Below are 18,171 nucleotides of genomic sequence, written 5' to 3'. Positions count from 1 at the left end.
GACCTGCATCACTCAAGTTTATGCAGTACTTTAAGTTCTCTGTATAGGGCGACAGCATCGTTTCCTCAAAATGCACGATTCAGATATGCCGTGGCCATATGTTTCCGCTCCTGACATCCTCACACCACAAACAATCCTTTCTAAGGCTTTTAAGCATAAAGTGGTTTCTGAGAAGAAAACCTGTTGTCTGCTTTCGACGGTTAAGAGGGCCACACGTTTTACACCTGCTGGAAGCAAAGACCCTGCAATACCTGGAGCCGGTTACACTGGACTGGCCAATAGCAGCTTACAAACGTTCTCCAGAAGTTACAAGCATTGCACAAGCGCCCTCCATTTCTGTCACTAATAAATATGCAGGACTTGACATTCAGAGCTGAGCTCTTCCTGCGCTCAAGCCATCCCAGACTCAGCCTGAAATTAGTCACTGCCTTAGTGTCATCATCTACTCAAGCTTTCCTCAAATTACATTATCTTTGGCCTTAGGGTCATTATATGGTGTAATGAACACACACAGCAAAGCAAAAGCTCTCAACTCCATCAGAGTCAGACATCCTTTAAAATTCTAGATTTGTAAAGGGATAGGCTTAGTTATGCAGGTTAGCTACCTACGTGGAGAAACATTATGCTTACTAATTCAGATTTCTTTTCCCTTTGAGTTAAAGTTGAACAAAAGAAATTCATTCAGAGTACATTTGTCTGTATTACAGGCTGCTTGCAGAAAGAAAGCAATCCACTTCCAGTTGACTCTTGGTCAATACTAATCGGAAACAAGAAGGAAGTTGTGCTCAAAAGCATTGCAGGCTTCATTAGCCTCAGCTAAGGATTAAGAATAAAATCTGAAACAATTTGCTTTGAGGAAAAAGGGGGAACTCACTAAAGGGAGAAAAACAATGTGGAAAGACACATACTGCCACTGAGATACTGGCCACAGAATTTTAAACTTCTGGTGATCTTAATCTTGACTGCCAGAAATAAGGTTGCTACAGCAACCATAATGCAGCTTCATGAACATGCATTATACTAAAATCTATTTTTTCCAAAAAAGACTGATGTGTCATTTAGCATAAAACAGGAAGCTACAAGGGATAAATTGGAGCTGTATGATGAAAGGGGCTAGTCTCCAAAATTCTCACCTTTGCTGTTGCAGGCTAAAGTAGAGGGAAGAGGAGAGTCGTTGAACATGGCCTCATTTTAAGGTAGCTGCCTTAGGACTCAGTTCTATTCCTGCCTGTCATAGCCCTTCAGAGACATGGGTAAATATTTTAAGGCAGAGGTTCCCAAAAAGCACAATCATTGCAAAGTTTCGGGCTTGTGCAAGGCCTCCCGCCTCTCAGCTGCCTGGGGACAAGTCCTTACACAGGCCAAGGCACCTCCAACGGCCTGTGACCCTCTGCTGAAGGGCCAAGAAGGTGGAGCTACTGTTCGCACTGCTAGGGACAGTGCCCAAGCCAAGGACACTTCGGGAGCTTGAGCACAACTGGAAAATTGTGGGTGCTGGGGAGGGAAACACAAAAACCAACACAGATGCACCTATACAGGCCACACAGCAGGGTCTCAGGAAGCAGCCAAGAGTGCTGACAGTTTCTGCGGAATAGCTGTGGGAGTTGTACTTCTTACAGAATCGCTCACTTTATCCCCCACCCCGGGGAAAAAACACACCTCCAAAATACACCCTTTGCACAAGCGCATTCACACCCTACACACCCGTCCTCCTCTTATTTATCAGCAAGCCTAACATTAGCAAGCTTCACTGGATTAATCTTTCTGTAAGCAGTTAAAATGGGAATTTTCTCCAAATAGCAAGATACAGCTTTCAACTTTTTTCAAGACGGCGGTATGAAAAAGTGAAATATTTAGTTTTCTGAAGAGTATCATAGAAAAACTCTGTAAGAAAATGACTTTGCCCACAGAGAAAAGCTCAAGCAACACGTGTGTACAGGAGAAGCCCACAAATTTAAACCACAAGACAGCAGTTACTCAGCATCTGTGTTTACCCGGGGCTCTGCACAGTGCATATTGCTGATGTCCTGTGAAAGAGGTATCAGAGACTGACGGAATTCAAGGTCCCATAAAACATACTCATAAGGGGATTAAGTTAAAACTGCACAGGTACCTCTTATTTTCTAGATCTCAACTGCTCACTATAGCAGCCTCCAAGTTGCTGGTGCCATATTTTAGATCTTTACAAATGGAAACAGCTCCACACACGGCTCATAAGCAGGGCTGAAAACTCAACTGCCTTTACCCCTCCTTAGCAGAATGATAGCAGTAATAAAAGCCTTTCGTCCTCCACGTGAAATACCTGCAAGCCACCAGCTCCTGCTTCGAGTGGGCCTGGTCTCCCCTCCCCAAACTTCTAAAGGTGAAGCAATACTGTAAGAAAGTGCCACCAGGCTTGCCTATAAAAACAACAGGGCCATGGAAGAAAAAACCCAAAACTTAGCACAGAAAGAGATCAGGCTATCACCGTATGCATCTCCTCTTCTACTGTTCAACGAGTAGCATGAGGAGCCCAGATACAGCCCTAGAATAAAGTCAACAACTTATAATCTGTTTTAAATAAGCATTTAAGATCAGACACAGGCATACTAGCGTAGATATCTTACTCAGATAAATAAGTTTATTATGAAAGGTGATCACTAAACTGTTTAAAAAAAAAGTCTCGTTAGCACTAAAAAAAGAAATTTAATTCTATCCTTTCAAGAAAAAAATGCTAATTACTGAGACCAAACACAGTTAGACTTGTTGAATCTCAACTGTGTGTTTTGAAATTTGAATTGTCTTAATCATCTTCGAACGAATAACACAGCTAAATTAGGAAGCAGAAACTGTGGAAGGCAAACCGCAACCCAGGCTTAGAGAGGGAGATCGTGGGAAGGCAGCCTTGCTCGGTTTAAGCAGAATGGCATTTTTGGAACCAGCAGATACCTCTGAGCACCCTCCTGGAGACCCAAAACTGCAGCCTGGCTCCTCGGGGCCGCCCTCGGTGCCACGTGCCTCTGCTCAGCCCAGCCGTCCACCTGCATTTCCTGGGAATCAATCACATAACCCCACACCATCTACGCGTTACATTTTCATTTACAGCAAGACTGTACAAAAGGAGTTACTAAAGCTGCTAGGCAAAAAAGCACAGACACATAACCTCTGCGTTACATATGCAGAGATAAAATGAACTCTTTTTGTCCACAAAACGACCGCAGGGCCGTGTTCACACTCCCCAATTATTCAGACATTAGAGGCAGATCACTAAGAACAAGTTTAAGGGCCATCATACAGCATGTCCTAGGACAGCCTATTTTGAGGGGCTTTCCTCAATTTTTGAAGACAGTGGAAACAACAGCTTTATAAATGAGCAATAAAAGTCATCATGAAACTATCTAGATGTGAATTTTCATCATAAAAAAATTTCAAGGATGTAGTGATTTTGCATGCAACATTGTATCTTGCTTTTGCAAACTTGAGCCATTCTACTACTGATTTGAGAATCTATGTCTGAAATCATCAATGTTGCAAAAATAAAAGTAATACATATCAAAGACTAACGTGTTTGAAATGTGCTAACTACAGAAGTCAATTACGGACAGAGCTGAGGGAAGGAACCGAATTTGTTAACAAATACCCGTAGCTTTAACAACTGCCATACACTGATAAAAATATTTGCAACAAATCAAAAAAAAAATTTATCATGAATAAAAGCATTCACTATTTCTGGTACATAAAATATAGTCAGCTCATGTAAATTATAACTACCACTGTAATAAAGAACCTTTAGCTTCCTTCCTGTATTTATATATGCCTTGAGCACAGACAAAGAATGTGTACAATACAAAAATCCTATACATTTGTGCAAGACCTAGGGTAGCTTCTCATTCTGTTCCTTCTCCTTCCTCCCTATCTCCTGGATTTATCCAAGTAGCTTAGAATGAAGGAATATCACAGAAACACTAAGTTTCATACAGTGAGCCTGGCTTCTGGCATAATCTTTACTGAATAGCTCTTAGGAGTGTCATGTAAGCTATCCCTGGAAACCTTATCACAGACTAAAAAATCCAAGGTCACGCTCCCAATACAGAGATGGATATCTGAGTGGCAGTTCTTTTGGACAGAATTAAAACATTTTGGAAAAAGAATCTCCTTTTTCCTCAGTCATACAGCTTATTTAAAGATTAAAGGACTATTTACACCATTTAACAAGAGTTTGGAAGACGAAATTGCATTGCACAGAAAAGCCTCACACTTGTCCTCTAGGTATCATGGGTTCCTTCTCCATCTCTTCAGAGTACGATTCTTTCTTATATAAGAAGACTGCTTGTGCTGCTGGCACATTGCTATTAACGGAACTGAATCACAGTACCCAAAAGACAGATTTTATTTCTGGACTGCAGTTAGTTGTTTAAATAATTTGGCTATTTAAGAGACTTCTCTTAAAATAGCAAAATGGCAGATTTTAGGTTGAAAGACCCTGCTGTCCAAGCTAATCCTCCACTACCTGAGAAAACCTCTGTTCCCTCAAATTTCAAACAGTCTCTGAATCATTCCCTCAGCATGCAAAATACTTGTTCTTTGTACCCACAACAGTTATCCTAAATTTTTTCTAAAATATTTTAAGTGTTGGTTGTTACAGGCTGGAGTAAGGGTTAGCCACACCAGGTCGTAGAGTATCCAACCCCGTGAGAAACTAGACAGGCCGTGAACAGTATAATCCCCCACAACCCTGCAGGTTAACGCTTTCATTTAGGGACCTGACTGGATATTCTGCCGTAACTGCAGACCTTTCATATCACATGTTTGTTTCAACAAGTTTTGCACAGCAGAAGTGAGTGGAAATCCTTGCTCTTAAGTCTGATTTTCCCAAGAGGCGCACGCAGGCTGTGCTTCGGCAGCACCTCCTCGATGCTCTTTTCCAGCAGCCTTTGGGCACAGTACCGGCTGCTATTAAAAAGAGCCAATTTTCACGATACCTTTGCTGCTCTAAGGAAAGGACAGAAGAAAGGTATCAGTCCAGCTCAGGAAGAGGCTGCCCGCATCCACACCCGCTGCCACACAGCCGCGACCTGTTAAATGGCCACGCGGCGGGGACGTGGAGACGCTAGGGCCAGCGCAGGTTACCCTCTCGCCCGAGCGGCAAATACACGCGGGGGACAGCAACGCAGGCCCTGCGCAGAGACGGAGGGGAATCACAGAAAGAATAACTAAACATGTGGCTTAGAGGGGGGAAAGAAAAGAAAGAGGGGAGGAAGGAAAGAGAAATTACTAGTTAATTTTCCCATGCATTCTTCTCTTTCCTCCCAAATTTCTGGTTCACTTCTCAGCTCATGAAAAAAAAATTTGTCTAGAGTGCAAAGAGTTAACTCATGTTTCAAACACAAAAACAAAATATCCCTTCAACCAAAGGCGATGCAAACGAGCATTGATCCGCAATCACAACCCGCTCATCTCGGACAGGCGCAGCAGCTGCGGGTGGACAAGCGGACACTTTGCGGTCCGGCACACGGGACTGCACACATTAACACCTGCACACATGACTGAAGGAGAACAGCAGAGGAACAGCAAAGTTAGAAGCGATATTCCAAGGAGAGGCCACTACAAAATTTTGCTAACTCATCAGAGTGCACAATGAGCAACCACAAGTCAGTGAAAATTAAGACACTGTCTCCTGGGTCCCCCCCCCAGCCTAGATACTCAGCACCAAGCACATTTCCTTCCTCCAATCGCTTTTTTTCCCCCGTCACGTCCCTCTGTAGTGACACTCAAACTCCCCTCCGAGCACTACAGACCCTGGGACATAAAATAATATTAATAATTCCACTGTCAGACCTGAAGCATTGCCAGAATCCTGAAACCACTTCAAAATAAGATCTGTGCAACTGTGGATAACTGATTATTATCCACAGTCCTGCGACTCGGTCAGATCTGGTCCGTCTCCCTTGACTTCAGGGAAGAAGGAAATCTCATCAGAATGATAGTCTTATGGTTAAATTTTTATTACAAGTAATTTCATATAAACTTCTATATCAAAAAAATGAAAATGTGGCAGATTCTACTGCCAAAACTATCTAAAATGGCAGCTTTCAACTTTTCTTCCCTGGATTTCACAGTGGATTTCATGCAACCGTATAAGAAATAAGCTTGAATGGATGCCTTTAATTTTGAGGCTTTCTTCAAGCATGCACATGGTTGAAGAAAACTGAACAAAAATGCACAGAATTAAAAAAAAAAAAAAAGAAAAAAGAGAGAGAGAGAAAGAAAGAAAGACACAGAAAGGATGTGTTATATATCTAAGAAAGGTTCAAACCCTTCTCCTAACAAGTAAATTAGGCAGCTGAAATTGTTACAGTAAAGTGGTCCAACACTCACTAATTTGGCTGTATTTGTGTAAAATGAAGATTTTAATGGAGCTTGATGTATTCTAATGGCTGGTAACAGTAGATGTTTCCAATGGAGCAACATTAAAAAAATATAGAGAAATTAATATTTTTGAAGCTGATTGAAACAACTAGAGCAAGATTCCATAGAACAATTCTTTAAACAAACCAGGTCACATCAACATATCCAGCTCCACTCATGCACTGAGAGAGAAACACACTGTTGAAAGCATCACTGAAGTGGAACAGTGTTTCTCCCAGAAGTCGATCTCTCTTGATACAGGCATGCTAGTGATGTTTCAACACAACATGTGCTGGACACAAGGAAGAGACAGGAACAAATTTTGCCGATACATTTTTGAATTCCCAAACACAAAGCAATCTACGAATCCAATGCTGTTTGCATTTAACAGTGCAACAGCTTATACAGTGTATTAACCAAGCCTGTATTACATTCTGATCTACTCTGCTTTTCTCAATCTCTGCTTTTAAAAATGCATATATTTTCTTGTTTCAAAAGATCACAAATACACTGTGAAGATGGCCAGGTTGCTGAAATGATATTAACCCAATGAAATGAAATAGTAACCTGGCACATCATTGAGACCACTACAGACCAGAAAAAAAATAAATTAACTAACATAAAGAAAGCAGGACTGATAGTTTACTAATGAAGTCAAGAAATCAAAGTAGAAGGAATTAAATTAATTCAGTTATAACTCCTATCAAACCAACTGACTTAAAAGCCAGCTAAAGGATGGCTTTTATACGTCTGCTTCTAAGACTGGGATATCAGCCAAAATTACCCTACTTGAGCTGAGGGTGTATTTATGCTGTGCTGATACTTCAGCTGGTAATGATAAGAGTCCAAAGGTCAAACTAGTTTAGAACTAGAAGAAAAGCCATGTAATGTACAATTTATTTTTCTGAACAGCCAAGGGTGGGAGGAGAGGGTAAGGCACAGGGAAGAGGCTGGAAGTTGTATTTCTTGATACTCCCCCACCACCACAGAAGCTACAATAAAATCATTTCAGCTGTGCCCATTTCATAGTTCATAGATTTGCAAAGGAAAATTTTGTAGAGATGCCACTTTTCTTCATCAGATCACTTTTTAGAAACATTCAGGTTTTAAGAAGTCAGAGCCAGAAGGAAGACAACGGTGTTTTACGGCAAAATTGAGAGGCCACTTCACCAGTTGAAGTCCATGAAGACCCTCCACCCACCTCCAAAAGAGCTCTCTAATGCACTGGAAGGAAGGAGTAGAAGTGTAGCCTAAGAGCAGCATTTCTGACACTTTTGTCAGTCTCTTAATGAGGACTTATTCCACCCCTGACTTATGCTTGGTATACTACTTCATTAATATTCACATATTCAAACCTTGTAATTTTAAAAGTTAAACTATGGACTTCACTTTTCAAAAAGATTCTAACAATTTTAATTTGTCGTCAGCCCCAGGTTCTGGTTGGAGGACATCAAATCTGTTTTTTTCATCACACAACTGTGTTTTCACAGATATATTCTCCAAAGTCATCAAAACTTGGTGTTCAAGGTTTGTTTTTTTCAGATTTGGGGGGGGAGGAGAGGATTGCATTAATTACAGAAGCATGTTGAAGACTGCAGGACAAGACAAACAGCAGCAGCTCTGAACTCCCAAATACCCTTGATTTGGTTATATAACTGCCATTGATATAAAAACCTGCATATCCACACTATTCTCCAATACTTTAGATGTTCCAAGAGGCGTGCATTTGTGCTCAAAAACAAACCATGCAAACCAATTTGCTGGGGCAAGGATTTGGGGGGGAACTTCTTTTAATCTTTTCATGTCAACATCATCAACAGATATCTGGCGCCTTCATCCAGCTGTGAGATGTAGACAGGCAGACAAAACTTGAACAGAGACTTGGATGGCTATAAGTGACAGTCTGCTCTAAGCAAGGCCTAAGCAACAGAAGATGAGATGACTCACAACAGGGAAAGTGAAAAGAAAAGTTACAAAAAAAAGTAATAAAGGGATAGTTCATGTCCTATTCACATTCCTGCAAACCCTTCCACTTCTTGGATAGTGCAAAATCTCCAGAAGGTAAATAGGAATTTTAATCAAAGGCTGTTCTTGGTTTTTATACTGCAGTTAACTCTGATGCAAACCAGAGAGAGGCATCAGGCCTCTGGGAGCTGTATTGCAACAAGAAGAAGAAAAACTATGCCCTGCTGCAAGTTCTGCTGCGAAAGAGCAGTCAAATGACCTACAAGACAGGTAGGCAAATTCACCTGAACTACAAAAGCGCCTTCAGGGCCAATAACTGGAAATGTTTCTAAGTATCCAAAAAGAATCAGGACAACAAGTAACATTACAAAGCAAGGTACCGTTTGTGCATAATCAGCCCTAATATCTTTATTTAAGAGCCAAAGGATTCAACATACATGTTAACAAGGGTACAGTAGAGATCAGACCACCTCCTACACGAGGAGGCACATAGGAGAGTGTGGGAGCAGGGAGTAAATATGAAGCTGTCCCCATCCAGGAATGACAGAAGATCACTAAACTTCACCAAACAAAGTCCCTTTATTTACAGGACTCCCGCCCACCATGTGCTTAAGAGACAAGCTTTCCTTTTACCTTGCCAGGCTGACTGTTTTGTTCATTTTTTTCTCTCAGTTATAATACCCCAATTACTACTTAGAATTATTGTACTTGGAATAACCTTTTAATATAAGGATTAACCCAAAAGACTGAACTTTTAGAGTAAAAAGAACAGCAAGTTATTTCAAATGATTATCAACCTTTAAGGATAAAAAAAAAAATCTGTATGCTTGCAGATACTCTGCTCCAAGAGTTGGTGTCTGGCATTTCCTCCATCATTCGGAAACATTAGCAAAGCATCTGCTTCCTAAACATGGTTTCTCATCTCTGCTTCAAGATAACAAGCAAGCTGTGGTCAGACAGTCATCTTAAGCACCCAGCCCCTCCTTAGCGTTTCCAGTATATCTATCTTTACCTACTTTTCTTCTGACATTTACAAGAATACAGTATTAACTTCCTAACAACTCTGACATTGATATACATCAATAAATCACTGAATAAAAAAAGTTCTCAGAAACACCAGCCCACATAACTAACAACACTTTGTTCAGCTGAGGCTTTTGAAAAGGGAGGAGAAAGCAAAAAAAGCAAACTGCTGCCTTTAAAGTAAACAGATACTCTATTTTGCTCCAGTCCATGTTGTGCTTCCAAGTTTCATCTAATGCAACTGTTCAACACCTAAGCACGCACATGAAATTTTTGTGCAAAGAGCAGAGTCTGCTGCACTTTTATGCTCCATCTCAGACATTACGGTGAACTTTTAGCCAGCTGAGATAAAAGCCATCTCAAGGGCAAGACAAACAGATATAGATAGTTTCAGATATAAACTGTGTGGACAGATTTTCCCTGATTTAACAAGGACAATAAATTGAACAGTACACTCTTTCTACCATAACGAGTACCAGATAATAGTTTAATACTTACAGCTTATCTATCATGATAAAAATATTTTTGCAGTTACAACATATTAACAACAAAATAAACGGCTTACGAATACACTCTATCTTCTCTATCCTGGATAGCTGATTCATCTAAGTGAAATCTAGAGCAGCTACTACATACATTTTGGCTTGCATTCCACCAAGAAAACCGACCTAAAAACACAGGTCCTTGCTTCTCATTCAGAAAGTATATGTTGTCTCAGAAGCCCTCTCATAAGGTGGTGCCAAGTGCCAGACAGCTTCACCAGTCAAACTGCTGAGCAATGCAAGTTCCTTATTATCCTGTAAATTTTCCAGGAAATGGTATTTGTACCTCACTCTGTGTGTGTATTGTTGTAGAGGGATAAGTCATCCAGTGTTAAATGAAGCCACTGCTAGAAAACTCCTCAAAAATCGGAGAAAGATACTACTACAGAAACAGGAACGATGCAGAAGTAACTTTAGAAAAAAAATATTCATTGTAAAAATGTTTTTTAATACAGAGTACCTATGGGGAAACCATAACAATCTTACCTAGGCTGGCTATTTCCCGTAACTGGAAGAAAACAAGAGCTGCATAAATTTATCATCGACATAAGCAACATCTCTAGGGTGGGAAAGCAAAAAATTTTACAAAATAGGTAATACCTTTGTATACACATTAAAAGGCTTATATTTAGAATATTCCACAATTTCTAACTATAAAATATTTCTACTTTAATTATTGGAAGTTTCCAGATAGTTCTTGCAGTCCAAGCAACGCTTGGGAGTACAGCTTTGTCTAGCAGCTGGCAGTTCTTTTCAAAGCTTGACTTGCTCTGCTGAAGGACACTCCTCATTGCACGATCCCAGCTTCTGCATAGAGCTGCTGAGACCATGCAGCGTTTCATGCAAAAGCAGGCTGCATTTTACTCTTGTGGAAAAGGTGATCCCAGACATTCTGCAACAGCTTCTGGGTTGCTTTGTAGATTAGCTTCTAATGATGTTGGATAAAAGACACTACAGGGGCAAGGAATTATAAAGGTACAGTTAACAACTGCAATAAAGTCCAGAGGCAGTTTAATGCTTTGAAAAGTCAGACAACATAAAGTAGTTGCACAAACTCCACTTATTCTTACTCCCTCCAATGGCACCATCTTTGCAAGCTGATGCAAGACTTAGCATACTAAGGAGTTGATTTTTAGTATTATCTGATAATCACAGCCCAAAGTCACCTTACTATTTGTCACACATGGCTGTTTTGGATGCATTGCTGCTCCCTGGTCTGACGCTTCATAGCTCCCTCTATCCCATACGACCAAGATGATAGCTGCTAGGAATCTAACTGCTCAGCTTCATTCAGCAACAGCAAGAAGCCAGGAGCTTCTAGGACAGTACATGCAGGCAGCTGCTAAGAACTACTCCCTATCTCAAAAAGGAAAAATGAAGAAAGGGAAAGATTCTAAGAAATTCACCAAAACCCACGAGTCAATACAACCCAAAGCCAGGACCCAGGACGACAGACCATCTTGCAGCTTGATTTTCAGGCAGGTTCACAAAGTTACATTCATCAAGGGCCTTTTAAGTGCAAAGAACATCACACTGAAGATGCACACATTTTCAACACACAAAGATGAAATGCTAAGTATTGCGGTAAGATACCACATCAGAACAGGAAAAAAAATAGTATTATTTACAAAATGCTCAGAGCCCCAGCTACAGGTCCCCTGCAGAAAGGGGCAGGAGATCTCTGCAGAGCAGGCTCTCGCCTGCATGCGTGTTGGGCTGGGCATGCCAGCCCTCCTGCCACAAGGCAGAACCTCACCCTCTTTCCAGCAGCACACTGTCCCTGCAACAAAAGCTGCTGTGGGTCCTTCTGCTACAGGAATGGCTGGGAAGCAGCCTGCGTCTGAAGCACAGCACCACAAGGCTCCTGACTCAGGTCTGGGGTTGCCAGTAAACTGCAGAGCTTAGACACTCACATCAGTCCTAGCGCAGCTAGAAGGGTTGCTGCAGCTGTACAGCTACAGGCTCTACCAAAAAACAAATGGAAAAAAGACACCCCGGTCAGGCTCGTAAAGTAGGATCACGGTCCACGTGTGGCCTTCAGACTACATTTGAAGAACTCCTTCTCTAAAGGCTTCAGGTTTCCCCATCCTATGGCTGTGATACTGCTTAAATACTGCTGACAGTTATAAATCCACATGCCTTTGTGTAGCACAGTTACATTTCCCCAGGAATTACAAGATGCTGTTAACCTTGAGAAGTGCAGCAAGTTATTTTAAAACGCAGTCACCATGCCCACCCGGGAACACAGAGCTCAGATACAGAGAAAGGGAAAGAAAAGCACACAAGCCTCTTCTTAACTGTACAAGAAATACAGAACTTCAGGCTGTAAAAATCATTGGTGCAAGGCTTTTTATTTTTTTTCAGGAGATAGCACAAACAAGAATTTTAGCTCTAGAACTCTCTCTTAAGAAGTTCTGTTTTACAGATATATTTCTAATTTAAATTTTCAAAAGTGTCTTTTTCAAGGTAATGATAAAATTTAAGTTATGAAATAAACTGCTTTGAGCACATAAAGACACTTGTGTATCTTTTATTGAGAATTCAAGTGCTAATTCTCAGACTCCAAGAACCAGTTACTTTCCAAATCACTGAATTTAAAGTGCTCTCTCTCTACGTAAGTAACCTTCCATTTGAAACGAATAGTGAAGGAACAACTGGCTTTTACAACACGGTAAAGCATTAGTAACGCAAGACTCTAATACAAACCGCTGACAGTCCTATCGAGAGCTCCGACAAGACAGTTCTAGCAGTTGGAAACTAATTGCACTCAGTCACTAATTGCATACATCAGGCCATCATGGACTGCATGGCTTTGTTCTCCTTAATTAAGATAAGTATAGACCTCTCACATTATGCAGTTGTTTTTGAGGGAGTATTTTGAAAATTTTAAATGCGTCTATAACCATTGTATTTAGGCATGCAGAAGGCAAGCAGTTTTTCAAAGTAATTTTGCCATTTGCTTCACAGTCCTTAGAAAGGCATCTTCACCAACTACACACACACCTAGATATACAGGACAGGATAATCCACGGTTTGTGCCGGAGACCGTCCCTCCCACACGGCTGGAGGAGAATCCCAAGGATGAAGTGCTATTTCATATTTCAGTCCTTTTTCTTGTTTTCCCCTCTCCCTCCTGTTACAGGAATGCCAACGGAAATCTGAAACTGTTCAGGGAGGCTTATTTTGCACCTGAAGTGCTGACTTAGGAACATAAATATCAAACTTGTAAACAAGGATTAACATTGACTTCTGAATTATCTATACAAACATACAGAAGAGACGTGGCAGAATAAGCAAACACTGGAACTTCACTCCATCTGCCTTACTTTAGGAGACAGACCTTCACCCTTAGGTGCGCCACAGGAGACACAAGTGATCTAGGAAGTACCCACTAACCAGACAGGTCGGTCCTGACGGGTACGAAGCAGGGTGGCATGGGCGCTGGAGAGCCGCCAAAGCAGCGCGCAGCGGAGACGTGCCCACACAAACACAGCGAGCAGTCACTCGAAACTGCAATGAGCTGACGGTTTTAGACAGAAGGCTACATATACATACATATATATGTGTGTGTGTATGTATGTGTATCTATACACACACAGAGGAAACACATGTAACCACGCAACTAAGCATCTAATGATTACACTTATAAGGCATGTGGTTTTTTCACACTTTTTTTTTTTTTACAGTTTTTACAGCAAAAGTGGACACAAAAGGACTACTTTGCTTCAGTCACTTATTAGACACCTAGAACAAGTTCGACACTAATTTTTATATATTATTGTTAATAAATATATTTAGAATAGGTTTTGTGTTCTTAACAAATATTAGCAAAAAATATCTGCCTATGTTAACTCAGGATTTGTAAGAAGTTACACCTAAACTGAATTTCAATTTCCATTAAGATGCACAGACAGCATTTAACTAAAAGCAAAAAAGATAATTTTAAATATTCTGAAAGCATGCTTAGAAAATACTGTTAACCAACACATTCAGCTTTTTTTTTTTTTTGCCACAGTAACATAGGCAAGTGTTAAAGACCATATTGAGACCAAAGATGCAAAGAAAGGATTTTTCAAATCCAAGTGAGGCTAGGTATTTTTACCCACCATATATTTACCCCCTTATTCTAAGAAGTAAATCATTTAAGTACCTCTGAAGAGTTGGTCTCAGTAGTCAGAGAATGCGATCTACAACTGTCAGGAGTGCAACGGTAGAGAGGATTAGTGTTAAGGAGCGTAGCAGAAAAGAAACAAGCTCCAAACCTCAAATACGGTATTTTTGGTTGGCATCTGATAATCAGTCTATCGGTTTAATCATGGCAGGAAGGTTTACTGCTCAAAAGAAACTGCAGTATAAATGTGAGGAAAAAGCTCTATTTTCTTTCTGTGAAGACCAAAGAGATTGTTAATATTTATGAAGTCTGAATTGGCTTCAAACACTTCTTCCTTCATTTTGCTATGTCATAAGAAGCAGCAGCAATAACTCATTAAATTTTGAGGTGGGTTCACTATGCTGAAGTATAGCTGTTTTAATAAATTTTGACCACCTGGGTTCAGATCTAACATTTTTTTTATTTTTAAAATCAATGACAATGACTGTCAGATTAAAAGAGAAAACTTGCATTGCTCAGAGATCTGAAATATCAAAACTCCTAATTCCTGGCAACAGTACCCAATGTGACGATCCAAAAACTACCTTTAACAGCTGAATTTTTCTGTACAGTTTATTTTACAAATTATCTTGTCAACCTGTAATGCCAGCGTGGTGGGCAGGCAGAGAATCTCTTTTGAAAGACCCTGATTAAGCAATACTGTCAAAAGCTTTTCCTCCAATTAAATTCTAGACTTAGTTCAGACTGTGTAATTAAAGTAACACATCAGAGGAAGTCATCTTCACTTCTGCAGCATGCATCCTGCCACGTATATATTATTTAACTGAGAAAAACCTATGTGGGAAAGAAAACGAAACAGTGTCACCAAAAAAGGGTAGAAATTTGTGTACTTTTATTTGGGCCTGGAATAATCAAGTCTGGATAACAGAGCCTAAAATTTAGGCGGGTAGATTTTCTACATGTAGTGGTATCTTCAGGTTACAACCACAGCTTTGAAAACTTTTCAGTCAGTATTGCTACTAACTTAATAAATAAAGGAGCAAGGAGAGGGAGGAAGAGACCTAGATGAGCCACTGAATAGCTGCATAGCTTTAACAAAAACAATTCATCAAGGTACACGTTGCACAGAATCACAGAACAGTTGAGTTGGGCAGGGACCTTTGGAGGTCATCTGCTCAAGAAGGGTCAGCTAGAACAGGTTGCTCATGGCCACATCCAGTCAGGTTCTGAACATTTCCAAGGATGGAGACTTCACAGCCTCTCTGGGCAACCTGTTCCAGTGTTTAACCACCCTCCCAGTGAAGAAATGTTTTCTGCTGTTCAGATGCAATTTCCTGTGCTTTAATTTGTGCCCATTGCTTCTTGTCCTGTCACTGGGCATCACTGAGAACAGCCTGGCTCCATCTCCTCTACATCTCCCTGCAGGTATTTACCACACCAAGCTCACTAAGCTGCCCTCAGCCCTTCTTTTCTCCAGACTGAACCGTCCCAGCTCTCTCAGCCTCTCCTCATACGAGAGCTGCTTCAGCCTCTTAATCATCTTTGTGGCCCTTTGCTGACTCACTACAGTAGGTTCACGTCTTTCTTGTAATAGGAAGCCCAGAACTGGACACAGTACTCCAGATGTGTAGCCCTTGACTCATGCATACCTAAACAGCATCTACATTCTGAATCTGTGAGAAACATAACAACAGGAAATTTGATCTATGACTTTTTTGAGTAATATTTTTCAACAAGTTGTCATCACTTAGAAGTTAAACAGTTAATGTTTCTCCTCAGTTTTGAAGCCACAGCATTAAAGAGCGAATACTTAAATATCAGAGTGATACTGAAGATACCATCTATACAGGTATATATAGAGCATTATCCACAGACAATGCTCCACATCCCAGAAGTATACCTGAACTTTCACAGCAGCACTAATCACTTTTCAGACCCTGCAGAAGTTTCCTTACTGAAGTAAAATTTTAGAGCTCTCCCTTCCCTCCAAGTCTGCTATTCACAAATAATACTGAATCTCTTTGACATCTGATACTGCCGCAGCCATTCATTCCTATGATGGACTCCAATAAGCTTCCACAAGCTTTGATAATTACACGCCGGGAGGTGGTAAAGGGGTAGGGCCAAAGAGCAAACTGCGTTGGCTAGCTGCCCTGAATCACAGATTCATTTTTAGCCAGGCAGACTGCAGGGCTAAGTGTCAACTCCCTGCTTTTTCCTCCACGATGTGACGGGGGGTTGTCCCATTTCTCCACCATAGCTCTCTCCTAAACTGGGTTCCACTGAAGGCTGAAGACCGGCTTTTTCCCAGCTGCTGCCCTTAATTCCTCCCTCCCCCACACACACACTTACGTCATCAGACCACAGCGATGCTTTCCACCCAGGCCAGCTGACGTGGGTAAGGATATAGGTTAAAGCCTACACTCTGCCTTCACCCAGAACGGAATTTGTATTGCACCAAGGAGCGGTAAAGGGACTTTCAAATGCCAGCAGCCTCTCCCGTGCCTTTCAGTAATCGCTCCCTATTCCAGTACGTGCAGCAGAGAAAAGTTCCCAGCAGTTCTGTAGTTAAAAAACAAACAAAACCCACAAAAAAGCACAAAAAAAACAGAAAACAACGTAACAGTCTTACAGTTTAGGTCAGATTAGTTCTACCTGCCACTGAGCACAACTATCTGCTAGAGGCTACTTGTGGAGCTAAGAACAGGGGATAGTTGCTCTTCAGTTCAGTCTGGCATCTCAGCCCAAAGTCATTTTTATTAACATATAGAGATAAGCTAACATATTTGAACCCACCATATGAAAAAAAGGGGAAATAAAAATCAGACTGTTAGGGATTTTTGCACAATTTGATATCATAACTACATCACCAAATAATTTTAAACTACTAATTGTAAAGCTAGTGAAACGTAAAAAGGCAATGTCAGCATTAGAAGAATACAGAATAGGATTAGAAAAAGCTCTCCCACTTTGAATGATGAGATCAAATGTAGCTACGGCATACGAAGGGTTTCAGACTGCGCACCCCCTAATTCTGAGCAACGAAGCAACTGCTCAGCGCACGTTAAAAACTATGGGAGAATACTGTCAGGTAGCACAAAGCGCAGCTCGCCAGGATCCCTACTTCCTTAAATATTTCCCTTCTCTGTCTGCATCGAAGCCACGACTGGAAATGTGAAGCCCCAGAACTACCCCGTCACCTAGCCCATGTCCACACAAGCTCAGCAGCATCGCATCTGCTCAGCCTAGAACTTCGCAGTCGCAGTAACAGACCGTGACGTGAAAGCATGGCAAAAAAGCGACTACTTTCACCTACTGCGCCTGCATCTGACCCCAGCGGTGACTACCAGAGAGGCGCGGGAAGCCACAGCACATGTGCGTACCTACCGCGGAGGCCTTTTCCAAGGGAGCCTTCCTCGGCTGACAGCCTGGAGCGTAGAACAGCCATCTATCTAGCGACACAACACAACTCCACCGCCCTCTCCTCGGTCTCCTTGAGGAAAAGTGCTCTAGAAACTGGCATCCCCCCACTTTTACTCCTCCGACATTCCCGCTCCGCGCTGCTCCGCTCCGCGGTGCGCCAGGCACTGCGCGCCGCCGGGACCGTCGGGCCGCCGCCCCCACCACGCTGCGCACTGCTATTTTTAACGGACGTGCGGCAGCCCCCAGCCTAGTTAGGCTCATCCGAAGGCGCGGGAGCGCGGCAGAGCGCCTCCGAGGCGAGGCGGGTCCTGCCGCCAGGGAAGCCGGCGCCGAGAGAGCGGCGCGGCGCGGCGCCCTCCCCGCCCGCAGGCAGCGCCATCCCGCGAGCAGCGCGGCGCAGCGGCCGCGGCGGAAGGGGCCGCCCGCGCGGGGCGCCACGCCGCCCGCCCCGCCGGCACCCGCGGGCCGCCCGCGCTCCCCGCGGCGGACAAAAGGCGGCGAGGCCCGGCCCGGGCCGGCACTCACCCCGCGCGGAAATCGGGGCGCACTCTCATCCACGCTCCCCGCCGCGCCCAGGCCGCCGCCGCCGCGAGGAGCCGCCGCCGCCGCCGCGCCGCCCTGGGCGCCGCCGGGGCCGGGCGCGCCCCGCTCCGCCCCGACAAAGCCGCGCGGCTCCCGGCGAGGGCGGCAGCAGGTGCCCGTCCGCCGCCGCGCCGTGCC

At 42.6% G+C, this 18,171-nt stretch overlaps 1 protein-coding gene across 7 annotated transcripts in view; it reads right to left on the bottom strand.

Annotated features, from left to right (window-relative positions):
• The window catches only part of GRAMD4 (GRAM domain containing 4), an 81,145-nt gene extending 63,094 nt beyond the window's left edge, over nt 1–18,051 (bottom strand). Inside the window, exons 1-2 of one of the 7 annotated variants that reach the window (XM_062582702.1) lie at nt 17,416–17,717; nt 16,381–16,590 (exon numbers count right to left, since the gene is read on the bottom strand). In XM_062582702.1, coding sequence (XP_062438686.1) covers nt 16,381–16,385 — 5 coding nt within the window. In that variant the 5' untranslated portion in view covers nt 16,386–16,590; nt 17,416–17,717. Of the gene's footprint in view, nt 1–16,380; nt 16,591–17,411; nt 17,718–17,976 lie in introns of those variants that run through there. The other 6 variants (XM_062582688.1, XM_062582720.1, XM_062582669.1 and 3 more) reach the window with 6 other exon arrangements.
• Nucleotides 18,052–18,171: the final 120 nt, after the last annotated feature.

Source organism: Rhea pennata, chromosome 1, assembly GCF_028389875.1.
Source record: "Rhea pennata isolate bPtePen1 chromosome 1, bPtePen1.pri, whole genome shotgun sequence".
In the NCBI taxonomy this organism is placed as follows: Eukaryota; Metazoa; Chordata; class Aves; order Rheiformes; family Rheidae; genus Rhea; species Rhea pennata.
Note: the sequence above shows the minus strand (reverse complement) of the source record. Positions and strands in the feature narration are given on the sequence as shown.